Genomic DNA, 16,739 nt, shown 5'->3' with positions numbered 1-16,739 from the left:
GGGTTTCACCGTGTTAGCCAGGATGGTCTCCATCTCCTGACCTCGTGATCCACCGGCCTCGGCCTACACAAAGTGCTGGGATTACAGGCGTGAGCCACCGCGCCCGGCCTCGTATTTTCATTTCTTAAATCCGGCACCCTTACCCACAGGCCTGACTCTTGTCTTTTCCTGGGGTTTTATCTTCCTGGCCTAGCCCAGAGCCCACTATTTACAAGGTGCTCAGTAATTGTTCTATGTGAATTAACTATCTGCATGCTGTTTTGTATGTTTTTTACTCATCTGAAATTTACATGTATTTATTAGAAATGCCCACACCCACTAAAAACACTTGTTAAAGACAATTTTTGAAAATATATTATATTGCCAAAACTTCTTTGTTTTCCGTTCCTGCAAAATTGGTATAGTAGGAGTATCTTCCCTTATCACATTTTGACAATTAGAAGAGTTAATGGAAAAGTAAAAGTAAAGTTTTGCATCGTGCCCGGCCCATTAGGCGCTCAATAATTTCAGTTCTTTATTAAATGAAGCCTGTGCACCATTTTAGAGCAAAACAAAAAAAGCGCGTTTGTAAAGAACGGGTGGGGGTAGGGAAAACGGTTAGAAAGGTCCGCCGACCCAACACGGAGGGCCCGGGAAAAAGGGAGGAGAGAAGAGTGAGTGACAGAGGAGGCAGCCAATGGGGAGACTGGGAACTACTTCCCCCCTCCCTTTGCGTTTCAAATTCTAAGCTCCGTTTCCATCCGGGTCCTTCAGCCTCGTTCCCGGGCAGTATAAAGTTTGCTGTCTCCTTTGTTCGCCCTCGTTGCGCAGCAGTGCTAGCGGCTTCGCGGTTTGGTCCTCCGACCGGGCAGCCGCCACTGGTGCTGAGCTGCTCGGAGGCCCGTGTCGGCGAGCTCGTTGGAGCTTGAACCCATTGTCACCCCTCCGGTACGTGTCTCCTTTCGTCAGTCCGTTTTTCGTGACACTCGCCGTGTTAGGACTGGGGATTATATCTCCCTGGAGATGGGGGTGGCGGACGCCATTTTAAGAACCCAAAGGTTCCGACCTATTTAAATAAAGCAGAAGGGGTCGAGGGAAGACAAATGAGGGGGCCCGTTTGGTTGTATGCCTCTCGAGAAAGTTTCGCTGCCGCCTGCGGGAGTTGGTAGCGGAGGTCGGGGCTTTGTAGGCTGGAGCGGGGCGAGGAGCGACCGCACCACCGCGATACCTGCATTGGTATGGCGCTGGCGCTAATGATGGGCATGTGGACTTCCATGCGGGCTGCGGGCTACGTATTCATTGGCGGCCCCGGAGAACAAGCCCTCTGAATGTTCCCAGCCAATGTTGGTGGTAAAAGTTAGTCCCCTGACCAGTGTCAGTGGTTCTGGGTTGAATCCAAGTGTCGCCATTTTGTCTTTTACACGCGGTTTTTAATGACGAGTTTTAATTAGGTTCCGCTGCAGTCACGGAGTGTCGAGTGTTAGTGTGTGCGTCCGCGTTCCGTTACTTAATAGGAAACGAGGTTGACAATTTGTTTTTATCTTTTTGGCTGGATAGTAGAATTTTAGGTAGGGCGGGGGCCGGTGAAGAAGAGGCGGCATAACTTGGCTCAAACTTCACATTTCTCCTTGGATTTAGTAGGGAATTCTAAATAGGAAAAGAGGACGTTGGAAGAGGGCTTAGTGTTAAGGTCCTGTGCCTGGCCTGTGACCTTGGAAGTCTTTTAAAACCCCATCGTTACGAAGGGCGTGATGAGTAATTGAATCTTTCAAAGGCAACAGAACTAGAACTAGAAGTTGGTTTTTCAGATGTTAAGCAGCTGTTGCTTAAGAACAGCTATGGGTGATCAAGGGTAGTGGTAAGAGTTAAACTGGCCCTTTTAACCAGTTTTATGTAAATTGCACTGTTACTAATCTACTTAATTCAAATTGCTTCCTACTGTGACTGAGGCTTAGCTTGTTATCCTTTTCTTTAGTTATTAAGAAACAATGGTTTTAGTGGAAAATATGAAAAATGTGCCAAAGTAAAAGTGTCCAATAAACTTGAGGAACTTTTTGCAGTGAGGTAATACTATTCCTTTTCAACAGACTCACCGGCAAAAAAAAAAAAAAAATGGTTGAAGCAGATCGCCCAGGAAAGCTCTTCATTGGTGGGCTTAATACGGAAACAAATGAGAAAGCTCTTGAAGCAGTATTTGGCAAATATGGACGAATAGTGGAAGGTGAGTTGTCTGGCAGTACAGGCTGGGCTATGATAATTAAAATATAAGCTATGATGAATTTGATTGCATTGATCGTCTGACATGATAATGTATTTTGTCCTCTAAGAAGTTCTGAGCTTTCTGTTTACACATTTACTTTGGTTATTTCATTTGAACTAGGGTAACACTTTATTTTTCTGAAAACTACTTTTTAGTACTCTTGATGAAAGACCGGGAAACCAACAAATCAAGAGGATTTGCTTTTGTCACCTTTGAAAGCCCAGCAGACGCTAAGGATGCAGCCAGAGACATGAATGGAAAGGTGAGATTGTCTGCACAATGGATGATAACCTGTTAACAGTGCATAACATAACATAGTTGCCCAAGTCTGGTCTAGGGCAGCTTTTGAGTTTTCGTCATTTTTCAGTATATAACTGTCTGGGACTCATCCTGTTTGTGATCCCGTTCCAAAGAGTATTCTGTAATTGCAGAACCAAATCTGGTAGTGAGTTATATCTTACGCTGTTAACATTCTCTCAGTTCAGAATAATTATGACATTACATGATACCTTTTTTTTTTTTTTTTTTTTTGGTAGTCTCCCTCTGTCACCTAGGCTGGAGTGCAATGGTGTGATCTGCCCACTGCAACCTCTGCCTCCCGACTTCTAAATGATTATTCTGCCTCAGCCTCCCGAGTAGCTGGGATTACAGGCACGCGCGACCACGCCCGGATAATTTTGTATTTTTGGTAGAGACGGGGTTTCACCATGTTGGCCAGGCTGGTCTCAAACTCCTGATTTCAGATGATCCACCCGCCTCAGCCTCCCAGAGTACTGGGATTACAGGTGTGAGCCACTGCACCTAGCCAACATGATACATTTTGTCTTGAGATCCATAAGCCATATTTTGATAACTTGGCTTTTAGTTTTGATAACAAACTGATACCTACTTGGCCTTGTTTTAAATTTTACCATACAGTAATGCAGTGGATTCACCTTATGTTTCAATCCAGATCATCAGTATCGTTTTTAAGTATTAAGAATTTTAAGTGGAAAAGCCCCATTTAACTGGCTATATTTGCAGTGTTTTTTCTTAGACTAATTAGTGAGCAACATTTATCCATAACTGTATTTTGAAGGACCCGTTAGTGTCTTAGTGCATAGTAGATGTGCAAATTGTTTAAATCTTGATTTAACCATATCTTTTTTTTTTTAAGTCATTAGATGGAAAAGCCATCAAAGTGGAACAAGCCACCAAACCATCATTTGAAAGTGGTAGACGTGGACCGCCTCCACCTCCAAGAAGTAGAGGCCCTCCAAGAGGTCTTAGAGGTGGAAGAGGAGGAAGTGGAGGAACCAGGGGACCTCCCTCACGGGGAGGACACATGGGTAATAACTTGCGTGGACCTCGGGTTTGGTGTGTAAATTAGGGACTGCAAGCTCCCACCAAATGGATGCTTTGGTTAAGTCCTTGAGGAAAGGTGCCAACTTTTGAAATTGACAACACTTGTTCATCTATCAAAGTGATTGCCAGTTGAAAGCATGGGAAGCATGTGAGATTATAGTGTTAAACCGTGGACAGTGTTACTTCTTGTCCAAGTAGTTTACTCTGTAGGAAAGGCATTTAAAAATTGATAAGCCAAGGTGTTGGACATGAAAATGAAATCATTTTTCTTTTATTTATTTATTTTTTTTGAGACGGAGTCTCGCTCTTTCGCCTAGGCTGGAGTGCAGTGGCGGGATCTCAGCTTACTGCAAGCTCCACCTCCCGGGTTTACGCCATTCTCCTGCCTTAGCCTCCTGAGTAGCTGGGACCACAGGCGCCCGCCACCTCGCCCGGCCAGTTTTTTGTATTTTTTAGTAGAAACGGGGTTCCACTGTGTTAGCCAGAATGGTCTTGATCTCCTGACCTCGTGATCCGCCGGCCTCAGCCTCAGCCTCCCAAAGTGCTGGGATTACAGGCTTGAGCCACTGCGCACAGCCCATTTTTATTTTTTAAAGTTAGCTGGGCATGGTGGTGGGCGCTTGTAATCCCAGCTACTCAGGAGGCTGAGGCAGAAGAATCACTTGAACTCGGGGGAGGCGGAGGTTGCAGTGAGCCGAGAACGTGTCACTGTACTCCAGCCTGGGGGAAGAGAGTGAGACTCCTCAAAAAAAAAAAAGTTTAAGACTACCTTCAGTTCTTACTTCCCCAGTCTATATAACTGCATTGCATGTTCCATCAAGTACAAGTGAAACTAGACTAGCCAGATTAATAATGGTCATTTTTGTTCGTTCGTTTGTTTTTGGGAGACAGAGTTTAGCTCTTGTTGCACAGGCTGGAGTGCAATGGCACGATCTTGGCTCACAGCAACCTCTGCCTCCCAGGTTTAAGTGATTGTCCTGCCTCCGCCTCCCGAGTAGCTGGGATTACAGGCATGCACCACCACCTGGATTTTTGTATTTTTAGTAGAGACAGGATTTCACCATGTTACGCTGGTCTTGAACTCCTGGCCTCAGGTGATCTGCCTGCCTCGGCCGCTCAAAGTGCTGGGATTACAGGCCTGAGCCATTGTGCCCGGCCTAATGGTCATATTCTTGATGAAGCAAAGGAAATTTTACAGTGGCCGAGTTTAGTGGTTCACGCCTGCAATCCCAGCACTTTGGGAGGCCGAGGCAGGAGGATCACAAGGTCAAGTTCGAGACCAGCCTGGCCAGCATGGTGAAATCCTGTATCTGCTAAAAAAAGAATACAAGAAATTACCTGGGCATGGTGGCGCACACCTGTAATCCCAGCTACTCGGGAGGCTAAGGCAGGAGAATTGCTTGAACCCAGGAGGCGGAGGTTACAGTGAGCTGAGATAAAGCCACTGCACTCCAGCCTGGGCGACAGAGCGAGACTCCGTATCAAAAAAAACTCTCATATCTTTCTTGATTCTTGTGAGTAGTAATATTTTTCTTTTCTATTCTTGATGTAGATGACGGTGGATATTCCATGAATTTTAACATGAGTTCTTCCAGGGGACCACTCCCAGTAAAAAGAGGACCACCACCAAGAAGTGGGGGTCCTCCTCCCAAGAGATCTGCACCTTCAGGACCAGTTCGCAGTAGCAGTGGAATGGGAGGGAGAGGTAAATGTTCCATGTATGACAATCTGCTACTACTGTAACACAAAAAATTGAGAGGTGAATGATGCTTAAAAGTTTAATTGGCTGGGCGTGGTGTCTCATGCCTGTAATCCTGGCATTTTGGGAGGCCAAGGCAAGAGATTGAGACTATCCTGGCCAACGTGGTGAAACCCCGTCTCTACTAAAAAAAATACAAAAATTAGCTGGGCATAGGGTGGGTGCCTGTAATCCCCGCTACTTGGGAGGCTGAGGCGGGAGAATTGCTGGAACCTGGGAGGCGGAGGTTGCAGGGAACCGAGATGATACCACTGCACTCCAGCCTGGCAACAGAGAGACTCCGTCTCAAAACACACACACCCCTACCTTTATTCGTGGAGTCTGGGCGCGGTGACTCACACCTGTAATGTTGGCACTTTGGGAGGCTGAGGTGGGCGGATCACGAGGCCCGGAGTTTGAGGCTAGTCTGGCCAACATGGTGAAACTCTGTTTCTACTAAAAATACAAAAATTAGCCGGGCACGGTGGCGGGTGCCTGTAATCCCAGCTACTCTGGAGACTGAGGCAGGAGAATCACTTGAACCCAGAAGGCGGAGGTTGCAGTGAGCCGAGATCACAGGACTGCACTCCAGCCTGGGTGACAGAGCGAGACTCCATCTCAAAAAAAAAAAAAAAAAAAAAACTTGTAGTCGTGTGTTCTAGGTGATCTAGATGGAATTAGCACTGAAAAAAATTTTAAATGTGAATGGGAAATTCTAGAAAAAAAGAGATGATCTAGCCTCCGTAATGTCATCTTTGAAGTTAGTCTCGTTTTCATAGCCTGAATGTAAGTTCACGTTTTAACTCCTTTCTCTGTGTTTAAAAAAAGTGATGTAATTTTCCTTAAGCTCCTGTATCACGTGGAAGAGATAGTTACGGAGGTCCACCTCGAAGGGAGCCACTGCCCTCTCGTAGAGATGTTTATTTGTCCCCAAGAGATGATGGGTATTCTACTAAAGACAGGTAATAGAAAATTGCAGCTTTTTAAATTAATAATTAAGGTTGAAGGAAAGTTTATCAAAAGCATGAACCAAAACTTTTGTGTTTGTAGCTATTCAAGCAGAGATTACCCAAGTTCTCGTGATACTAGAGATTATGCACCACCACCACGAGATTATACTTACCGTGATTATGGTCATTCCAGTTCACGTGATGACTATCCATCAAGAGGCTATAGGTAAGTGACTGCTTCTGTGGCTTGCATGTAAGAAAAGTTGCTATAAAAGTTGATGCTCTGGAACTTAAAGGTTTCTCTTTAATTTAGCGATAGAGATGGATATGGTCGTGATCGTGACTATTCAGATCATCCAAGTGGAGGTTCCTACAGAGATTCATATGAGAGTTATGGTAAGATACTGGTTAAGGGTCTTGAGTATCACCAGCTTGAGTTTTTAGGTTCGTGAGCCAGTTTTTTAGGCTGCGTGGTGCTTGCTTTTTAAAGGGATGTTTGCTTGCTTTTAAAGGGGTAACTTTATCAGCTGGGCTTTTCCTAGTTTTGTGAGGGGCTTTTTTTGTTTTTCTAAGTTTCTTTTGAGGCTGTTTGCTTGCTTTGGAGGGGATTTTGCTTGCTTAAATTGGCAGCCTTATGTGTTTTCCCCCAACAGTGAAAATACAATTTAAAAATTTTATTAACAAGGTCAAATATTTACCATTGCAATATGAAGGCAAGTTCTACAGTTCAAAATTGCAACTTATCACTGGAAAGTGGCTGAGTGTCTACTATAAAATAACAAGCTCTCTGGAATATCCTCTTGAAATACACACCGTCTTCAGTCTTTTCAAACAAACATTAAAATGAATCCATTTCCATATCTCAGCAGATGAGCAAATCCCTGTTATGGCCAGCAATGGCAGAGTTTAAAACCTCCCACCCAGTTGAGAAAGTAAACTTTTAATACAAGAATTCTGTAAATTCAGATTTAAAATGTTGTATATATACAATTTATAGTGTTGCCATATTACCTGACCATTGACCCTGCAGGTAACTCACGTAGTGCTCCACCTACACGAGGGCCCCCGCCATCTTATGGTGGAAGCAGTCGCTATGATGATTACAGCAGCTCACGTGACGGATATGGTGGAAGTCGAGACAGTTACTCAAGCAGCCGAAGTGATCTCTACTCAAGTGGTCGTGATCGGGTTGGCAGACAAGACAGAGGGCTTCCCCCTTCTATGGAAAGGGGGTACCCTCCTCCACGTGATTCCTACAGCAGTTCAAGCGGGGGAGCACCAAGAGGTGGTGGCCGTGGAGGAAGCCGATCTGATAGAGGGGGAGGCAGAAGCAGATACTAGAAACAAACAAAACTTTGGACCAAAATCCCAGTTCAAAGAAACAAAAAGTGGAAACTATTCTGTCATAACTACCCAAGGACTACTAAAAGGAAAAATTGTGTTACATTTTTTAAATTCCCTGTTAAGTTTCCCTCCATAATTTTTATGTTCTTGTGAGGCAAAAAGTAAAACATGTTTAATTTTATTTGACTTTATGACATTGTTTTTCAACAAGCAAATGTTAAATGTGTTAAGACTTGTACTAGTGTTGCAACTTTCCAAGTAAAAGTATCCCTAAAGGCCACTTCCTATCTTGATTTTTCCCAGTAAATGAGGCAAGCAATTCTAAGATCTTCCACAAAACATCTAGCCATCTAAAATGGAGAGATGAATCATTCTACCTATACAAACAAACTAGCTACTAGAGGGTGGTTGGGGTATGCTACTTATAAGATTTCAGGGTGTCTTCCAACTGAAATCTCAATGTTCTCAGTATGAAAAACCTGAAATCACATGCCTGTGTAAGGAAAGTGCTATTCACCCAGTAAACCCAAAAAAGCAAATGGATAATGCTGGCCATTTTGCCTTTCTCACATTTCCTTGGGAATCTGCAAGAACCTCCCCTTTCCCCTCCCCCAGTAAGACCATTTAAGTGTGTGTTAAACAACTACAGAATACTAAATAAAAAGTTTGGCCAAAACCAACCATGAAGCTGCAAAGGTGCTTGCTCTTACTGTTTCAAATTTTTGCAACTCTGTAGTGTCTCACTTTTAAAGGAACAGCTTGATTGCAAAGGAGAAAATAGATAAGCAATGAAGTTATCTCCAACTTCCTAAAGGCTTATGACTTCTAAAAAGTGAATCTATCAGCATTCCACATCAGATTTAAAGCATCAAATGCCTGTGAAACAGCAAAGATGGTAAGCAAAGCAAACTAGTTTTTCCGTCTAAGTCGAAATTGAACACTTACCTTCCTCATAGTACAGTGAAACATACTGTACCTCAAGGCAATGGAAATGCCTTCTAGATTAAAAAAACTTTTGGAGAAAAGAAATATTCAATAGCATATTAGAAGTCTTCCAAATTCAACACTTGGATTCTTTTTTTTTTTTTTTTTAAGCATGTGTGACACTTAAAGGCTTTATTAATAAAGCTGTTGTTTACCAATGGCGATCTGGGGCTTGGGAGGGGGTATTTTTTTCAAAGTCCATTTTTGATGAAGACCTTTAAACATGCTTCATATGTTTTAACATTTTTTTCAAATTAGTCTTTTAGTCAATATAGGAAATGGCTTAAGTTTGGGGTCCCCCTTTTTACCCCTGTAAGCCATTGCAAACTTGACATTTAGTTGGATGCCTGACTTGTTTTTAGTTCTATGAAACTACACTGTATGGAGAAAATCTATTGCAAGTGGTCTTTAAAAAGCAAAACCTGAGGCAGCATGACCCAGGTCCAGCCATGAAGTTGAAAAAGATGCTCTTGAATATAGTAAACTTGAAGACCTCCAACTAAAAATCCTTATACTGCACTTATTCCTTCAAATAAGTTTTGTTCGTTCAACTTATGGATTTAACGTGGCAGTGCACCATTGGAACAGAATGACAATCCATAAGCCATGCAACTTAACCATTTAAGCCATTCCAGTCCATCCCGAGCCAGTGAATCTTCCACCACTTAAGAGAAGTAGTAGAACATGAAATATATTAAGCTGCAAGTCTGAACTTGCCTTTTCTCTCTGGAAAAGAGGGCAGTAATAGGCAAGTTTTAAAGAATTTCCTTAAGAGAGATAACTAGTTTTCATTTATTTAACTTTTGCAGGTTGATGATTATGCTCATTATGGTCGTGGAGTGCTGATTGATTCACAGTAGATAAAGCTGGCAGTAAGAGAAATCAAATGCTAAGGTAAGTGTTGAAAGCAGTGGCCTTTGAAGGTTTAAATGCTGTGTAACTACCACTTAGTTTAGCTGTGACATTGGCAAGTTACTGTGGTCCTCATTTCATCTGTAAAAATAGTGCTTGGAATTGATGAAATTAAGTGCTTTAATGTGTAATATCTGCACATTTCATGGTTAATATAGAGTGAGGTTACATTTTAATGAGTCTGGCTCATTCATGCGATTATTCTTAGCTACTTTTGAACCCATAAAGCTTGCTAATAGCTCTTCATATGCAAGCATTCTCAACAGGAAGTACACACGTAAGAAGTTTGCTTGGCTGAGCGCCGTGGCTCATGCCTTTAATCCCAGGACTTTGGGAGGCCAAGGCGGACAGACTGCGAGGTCAGGAGTTAGAAACCAGTCTGGCAAACATGGTGAAACCTCATCTCTACTAAAAAAAAAAAAAAAAAAAAAAAACGGAGAGTGGTGGCATTCGCCTGTAATCCCAGCCACTCGGGAGGCTGAGGCAGGAGAATTGCTTGAACCCAGGAGGCAGAGGTTGCAGTGAGCCGAGATCACGCCATTGCACTCCAGCCTGGGTGACAGAGCAAGACCCTGTCTCAAGAAGAGGAGAAAAAGTTTGCTCAGTGCATTTTGTAAAAGGATATACTCTGATTGTTACTAGTTAGTGCCTGCTCATTTGCACAGCCACAATACAAATTGACTAAATGTGGAGTTAATGATGCAACTGTGACTGCAAGTTCCCTGTTTGATTAACATAATTTTGACATAATGATGACATAGTATGTAATTTTAATGTTACCAATTTTTTTTTTTTTTTGGAGGTGGAGTCTTGCTCTGTTGCCCAGGTTGGAGTGCAGTGGCGCGATCTCAGCTCACTGCAAGCTCTGCCTCCTGGGTTCACGTCATTCTCCTGCCTCAGCCTCCCCAGCAGCTGGGACTACAGGTGCACGCTGCCACGCCCGGCTAATTTTTTTGTGTTTTTAGTAGAGACGCGGTTTTACCGTGTTAGGCAGGATGGTCTCGATCTCCTGACCTTGTGATCTGCCTGCCTCGCCTCCCAAAGTGCTGGGATTACAGGCGTGAGCTACCAAGCTCAGCCGCCTGTGGTTGATTTTTAAAGCTTGCGTGTTGTTTTTTTTTTCCTTTCTGAGGCAGTTTTGCACTTGTTGCCCAGGCTAGAGTGCAATGGCGTGATCTCAGCTCACTGCAATCTGCTTCCTAGGTTCAAGCGATTTTCCTGCCTCGGCTTTCCAGGTAACTGGGATTACAGGTGCCTGCCACTGTGCCCGGCTATTTTTTTGTATTTTTAGTAGAGATGGGGTTTCACTGTTGGCCAGGCTGGTCTTGAACCCCTAACCTCAGGTGATCTGCCTGCCTCGGTCTCCCAGTGTGCTGAGATTATAGGCGTGAGTCACTGCATCCGGCTTGCTTTTTTTTTTTTTTTTTTGAGATGGCTTCTCCCTGTGGCATGATCTCAACTCAGCGCCGCCCAGGTTCAAGCGATTCTCCTGCCTCTCAGATTCCCAAGTAGCTGGGACTACGGGTGTGCACCACCGTTCCCGGCTAATCTTTGTACTTTTTGTAGAGACAGGGTTTCACTATGTTGGCCAGGCTGGTCTCGAACTCCTGACCTTGAGTGATCTGCCTGTCTCAGCTTCCCAGTGTTGGGATTACAGGCGTCAGCCACTGCGTCTGCCCAGAGCTTGCTTTTTAAAGCAGTTTTATTTTTAGCTAAAACAACAAAAAATACATTTAAATGATAGTTTGGGGGGAAGTACTTCACAGTAAAACAAATACTATGTAACAGGATCCCATGTGTTTTTCATTTTACAGAGTTGTTGAAGCAGAAGGCGGCTGATTGTCAATAAGTCACTACAGTTGCATAAGCAGTGCTGTCAGAATTGGTTTGGTGCAGGCAATAGATTTTGCCTTCAGGGGTTCCTGTGGATCTGAGGAAGGCATCAGTGTTGATTAACACTCATAACTAGGGAGCAAGTGGTAGTTACTTAAAGCAAGTAATTGGCCAAATGGAAAAGGGGAAGTAATTAAGGAAATTGGTAAGTGGAGGTAGTCAGGAAGTTCTCTGTGGTTCTTTACATAGATTTTACAGCTTTGGCTTTCATTTTGTTTAGCTAAAGTCACGGGGACAACTCTTCAATTTAGAACTTAAGTTGAATTATAAAAATGATGGATATAGGTGGTAGCTCTATTTAGTGAAGTGTTTGTCAGAAAGTGAAACATTTTTTGGTGGTGACTTATCCACAAACAGTTTAGTTGTAGAATAAAACTTATGATTGACATCTGGAAAGTAACCATGCTAAGATGGTAAGCACACTGGAAACATGTAGGCCACTTGGCTTTGTTTTGCTGTATTGTTTTATAAGCCTACTTGACCTCCCAGTCTTGGAAACAAGTTTTAGTTTATTGGTTTGGAGACTAGAGCCAATAGTATAATGCTCTCAAAGGAAACAGACTTGAGTTGTTAGAGGAACTAACCCAACTTCTGTGATTTTTTTTTTTTTTTTTTTTTGGTCGTGTAGTTATGGCACTGTCTTGTTTGGAACATTTGCAACTGGGGATAGTACCACATTTTTAACTCTCATTTGACAACCTACTACTAATCACAGACCCCAAGGTTAATGACCAAATTTATGTGGTTTTTGCACTTCCATAGTTGTCTCAGCCCAAACCTTCTATACTCTTATGATTACTTGGGTTACAGCTTCTGTGAGGACCTTTTGGCTCTTGAGATATCCGAAATATTTAAGGTATTTAGATATCTTTAAGATAGTATAGGATATAGAGATTGTACCAAATAGGAATATTAAGTTCAAAGCAAGGAGTATGTTAAAATGACCAGATACCTGTTTGATAAATAGTTTACTGACCTAGCAGACGTGTGGAAAAAGAATCGGATCTTGATTCTTCTGGGTTTATACTGGTTGTAAAACGATACAGAAAATGTTTTCCTTGTTTAACTGGTAGTTGAACATAGAACTTGGGTATTATAGATCACTTTTCACTTTTTGGAATGTTTTGTATTGAAACTTAATAAAACTTTAACATGGCATCTTTTTTGTGGCAAGGGGCTTTTTTTTACTTTTAAGAAATTAGGGGTTTATGTTTTTAAGTGTTTTTCCCATATCCACCTCCCCCAAACACTAGCTCTGTTGCATTGATGACACTTAATCAGTTTTGCATGGGAATGTCCAGAGTCATTGAGGCTGTTCATGTGACTAGGCCTCCCTTTTGTTTTGAGAGTAAGCTTCCGGCGGAATGTAGATAACTTCAATCCTCATTGTAAAAGTTAAGTGGAAGCACAATCACACACCTAAGAAGCAGAGGCTAAATAAACTAGGAATCAACTGTAGTGCTTTTATTTAATTCCTGCTTAACTCTTCGGGATAAACAGGTCAGCAGCTACTCAGTTGTGGCTGTGGATTCTAAATGCTTTGGGTCAAGCGAAGCATATGATAATATGTTTATGAATTTGTAGTTTTCAGTTTCTTTACCTAGTGTCCTGTATATATCTGATTAGTTGATGTTCATTTGCATCTAAAACTGGACTGCATTTGGGTTATGTAGTCAGTTGAACAGAACTCATCACATGGAGAAAGATGCAGCTAAGCATTAAGATGGCAGAGAAAGCCCTAAGTATTGTCATTCTGTAAATAGCCTCAGCTCTACACCTGTTGTTTTTTGGGGGTTTATTAATGAGATGGAGTCTCGCCCTGTCCCCCGGGCTGGAGTGCAGTGGTGCCATCTCAGATCACTGCAACCTCTGTCCTGGATTCAAGCAATTGTCCTACCTCAGCCTCCCAAGTAGCTGGGATTACAGGCATGTGCCACCATACCCAGCTTATTTTGTATTTTAATAGAGACAGGGTTTTCATCATGTTGGCCAGCCTAGTTTTGAACCTCCTGACCTCAAGTGATCTGCCCACCTTGGCCTCCCAAAGTGCTGGGATTACAGGTGTGAGCCACTGCGCCTAGCCAACTCTATACCTATTGTTCCAGGAAAACATTACCCATCCCATCAATACTTTATGTTGTACATGTCAATATACTTCCTGAAAAATAACTTGAACTTTTCTATCAATGAGTTCAACTTGAATCGATTTTTAAAATAGCATTTAAATCTGAAATTGTATTAAGTGTACCGTTTTATGAACTGTGAGAAATGTGTACCCTATCAAGATAATTACCATCATCTCAAAGTACTAGAGTTTTAGCCATGTATACATCAGTAGTTCCATATTGCCAAGTATGAGTGTATTATGCTTTCCCATTCGTGGAAACCTGTTTTTGGCTTTCATTCATAAAGTTGCTATAAATGTTCTTATACTAGTTTTTGTTTTTGTAATTACTGAGATGACAACGGGTGCAGAATTGCTGAATCAGGATAGATGTACATTTTTGAGAGATCGCTAGGCATTTTTTCCAAAGTAATATTTTGGAAACACTTAGCCAATGATGTGTGAGTTATTAATCCATGCCTCCTCAGTATCTGGTGTTAAAGTTTAGTCCTTATGGTGAATTTGTGGCTTATCCACTGAGGAATGAGTAGCACTTAAAGTATATGGTGAAATGCACTGATCTCATGTACAGTTTGATCAGTTTTGAGAAATGCTTAGCACATCAAGACACAGAACATTGCTCCAGAAAGTTGTGTGTGCCCGTTCTCAGTCAGTAGACCACCTCCCAACACCAGCAACAAACACTGACCTGGTTTCCATCATAAGATGTTTTTTGCATATTTTGATTATGTAAATTCTGTTGATGTAATTTATGTCTAGCTGCTTACAGAATGTTTTTGAGATTCATCCACATAGTTGCATGTATATTCCTTTTATTGCGGAGTAGAATTGCAGTGTATGACGTGACTATTGATGGACATCTGGGCTAGTTCCAATTTTTGGCTGTTACAAATTCTGCTTTGAGTATTGTACGAGTCTTGGACGTAACAGTTTCGTTTGGATAAATATCTTGAGTGGAATTCATGAAGTGACAGGGTAGATAATACAGTAATCTTCAACATTGTTGAAGATTTATTGAAGAGTTCTTGGAAAATTTAATAATGAAACCAATTTTACCATAGGCTAATTAACACAAGAATTAAGTTCCTACAGCATATTTGTAGTTAGAAACGTCAGACTTTTTTTTGAGACACCATACTCTGTTACCCAGGCTGGCGTGTAGTACCATTATGACTTACTGCAGCCTTGACCTCCCGGACTCAAGCAATCCTCCCACCTCAGCCTCCCAAGTAGCTGGGACTACAGGCGTGTGCTACCATGCCTGGCTTGGTTTTTTTGTTTTGTAGAGACAGGGAGTCTCCCTTTGTTGCCCAGGCTGGTCTTGAACTTTGTAATCCTTCCTCCGCCTCCCAAAGTGCTGAGATTACAAGTGTGTGAGCCACTGCACCTGGCACCAAATAAAAGCCAAAACACATCTAATGCTAAACATTGAAATAAACGTGAGCTGTGCATGCATTTAAGAAAAGTTGAAAAGCTATATAATTATTTACCCAGTTCAATTTAAGAAAAATTGAAAAGCTATATAGTTACTCACCCAGTTGTTTCAGTTCAGAGTCTCAAGAAACTAGAACCTATCTAGCCAGCTGAAGGTCAACATGGTAACTGATCATGGCCAGGAGGCCGTCCCATTGCAGGGCATGCTCACACCCACATTCAGTCAGATTGGAACCATTCAGACTTGCAAGTATACCTTTGGGATATGGGAGGAAACCTAGTACCGAGAGAGAAAGCCCATGCATACACAGAAAGGATGTATTAAACTCCACACAGTGGTCCCAGCCAGGAGTTGATTTTTTTTTTCCCTCAACAAAATGATGACCAACCAAAATGACATTTTTTAAGGACCTGCTGTATGTTTAATTTTTAAGAAACTACCAATGTTTTCCCAAAGTGGTTGTACCATTTTATGCCCTCAGTAGCATTTTTTTTTTTTTTTTTTTTTTAAATTTGAGAGGGAGTCTCTCACCCAGGCTGGAGTGCAGTGGCACGATCTCGGCTCACTGCAACCTCTGCCTCCTGGATTCAAATGATTCTCCTGCCTCAGTCTCCCAAGTAGTTGGGATTACAGGCACCTGCCACCACACCCAGCTAATTTTTGTATTTTTAGTAGAGACGAGGTTTCGCCATGTTGGCCAGTTTGGTCTCTGATATCAGGTGATCCACCCTCCTTGGCCTCCCAAAGGGCTAGGATTACAGGCATGAGCCACCGTGCATGGCCTCATTCGCAATTTGTGAGAATTCTGGTTGCTCCATAACATCCTTAACAACGTGCTGCTGTTGATCAGCTTCATTTTAACCATTCTGGTGGGTGGAGTAGTATTGTGATTTTAATTCACATTTCCCTGATGACTAATGATGCTGAGCACTTTTTAAAAAAAGCTTTGTTTGGGGATAATTTTAAATTTTCAGAAGTTGTATAGAGTTTTCGTATATGCACTACCCAATTTCCCCAAATTTTAATATCTTACGTAACTATGGTGTTTATCAACTAAGAGACTGATGTTGGTATGTTTCCATTAAACTCCAGACTGGACTGGGTGTGATGTCTCATGTCTGTCATCCCAGCATTTTGGGAGGCCAAGGTAGGCGATCACCTGAGCCCAGGTGAGCAGCCTGGAGAACATAGTGAGACCCAACTCTGCAAAAGAATACAAAAATTAGCTGGGTGTGGTGTCAGGAACCTGAGATGGGAGGATGGCCTGAGCACAGGAAGTTGAGACTGCAGTGAGCCGAGATGGTGCCACTGCACTCCAGCTTGGGTGACAGTGAGACCATGTCTTAAAGAAAAAACAGACTTTTAGATTTCACATATTTTCTGCTGTCTTGTCTCCATTCCAGGATCTACTCCAATGTCTCACATTGTACTTCATACTGGGACATTTTTTTTGTTTGTTTGTTTGTTTTTGAAACAGTCTTGCTCTGTCACCCAGGCTGGAGTGCAGTGGTGCAATCTCGGCTCACTATAACCTCCACCTCCTGGGTTCAAGCAATTCTCCTGCAGCCTCCCGAGTAGCTGGGATTACAGGCATCCACCACTATGCCGGGCTAATTTAATTTAATTTATTTATATAGAGACAGAGTCTCACTCTGTTGGCCCAGGCTGGAGTGCAGTGGCATGATCTCGGCTCACTGCAAACTCTGCCTCCCAGGTTCACACCATTCTCCTGCCTCAGCCTCCCGAGTACCTGGGACTACAGGTGCCTGCCACCA

The 16,739-nt window shown here is 42.5% G+C and overlaps 1 protein-coding gene across 2 annotated transcripts; it reads left to right on the top strand.

The window, feature by feature from the left end:
• Positions 1–728: 728 nt before the first annotated feature.
• RBMX (RNA binding motif protein, X-linked) lies at positions 729–12,567 on the top strand. 2 transcript variants are annotated; one of them, XM_011994419.1, is made up of 11 exons: positions 729–927; positions 2,067–2,200; positions 2,395–2,501; positions 3,396–3,567; positions 5,136–5,288; positions 6,169–6,283; positions 6,372–6,497; positions 6,585–6,667; positions 7,302–8,510; positions 9,409–9,493; positions 11,326–12,562. In XM_011994419.1, exons 2-9 carry the CDS (start codon positions 2,092–2,094, stop codon positions 7,610–7,612), a joined length of 1,176 nt encoding a protein of 391 aa, XP_011849809.1. In that variant the 5' UTR covers positions 729–927; positions 2,067–2,091; the 3' UTR covers positions 7,613–8,510; positions 9,409–9,493; positions 11,326–12,562. The 2 variants fall into 2 exon arrangements, with proteins under 2 accessions (XP_011849809.1, XP_011849810.1); XM_011994420.1 differs by lacking the exons at positions 3,396–3,567; positions 5,136–5,288; positions 7,302–8,510 and having other exon boundaries at positions 745–927; positions 11,326–12,567.
• Positions 12,568–16,739: the final 4,172 nt, after the last annotated feature.

This window comes from Mandrillus leucophaeus, unplaced genomic scaffold, assembly GCF_000951045.1.
Source record: "Mandrillus leucophaeus isolate KB7577 unplaced genomic scaffold, Mleu.le_1.0 Scaffold456, whole genome shotgun sequence".
Lineage (NCBI taxonomy): Eukaryota > Metazoa > Chordata > Mammalia > Primates > Cercopithecidae > Mandrillus > Mandrillus leucophaeus.
The sequence above is the reverse complement of the archived record's forward strand: the minus strand, read 5'-3'. Positions and strand labels throughout refer to the sequence as shown.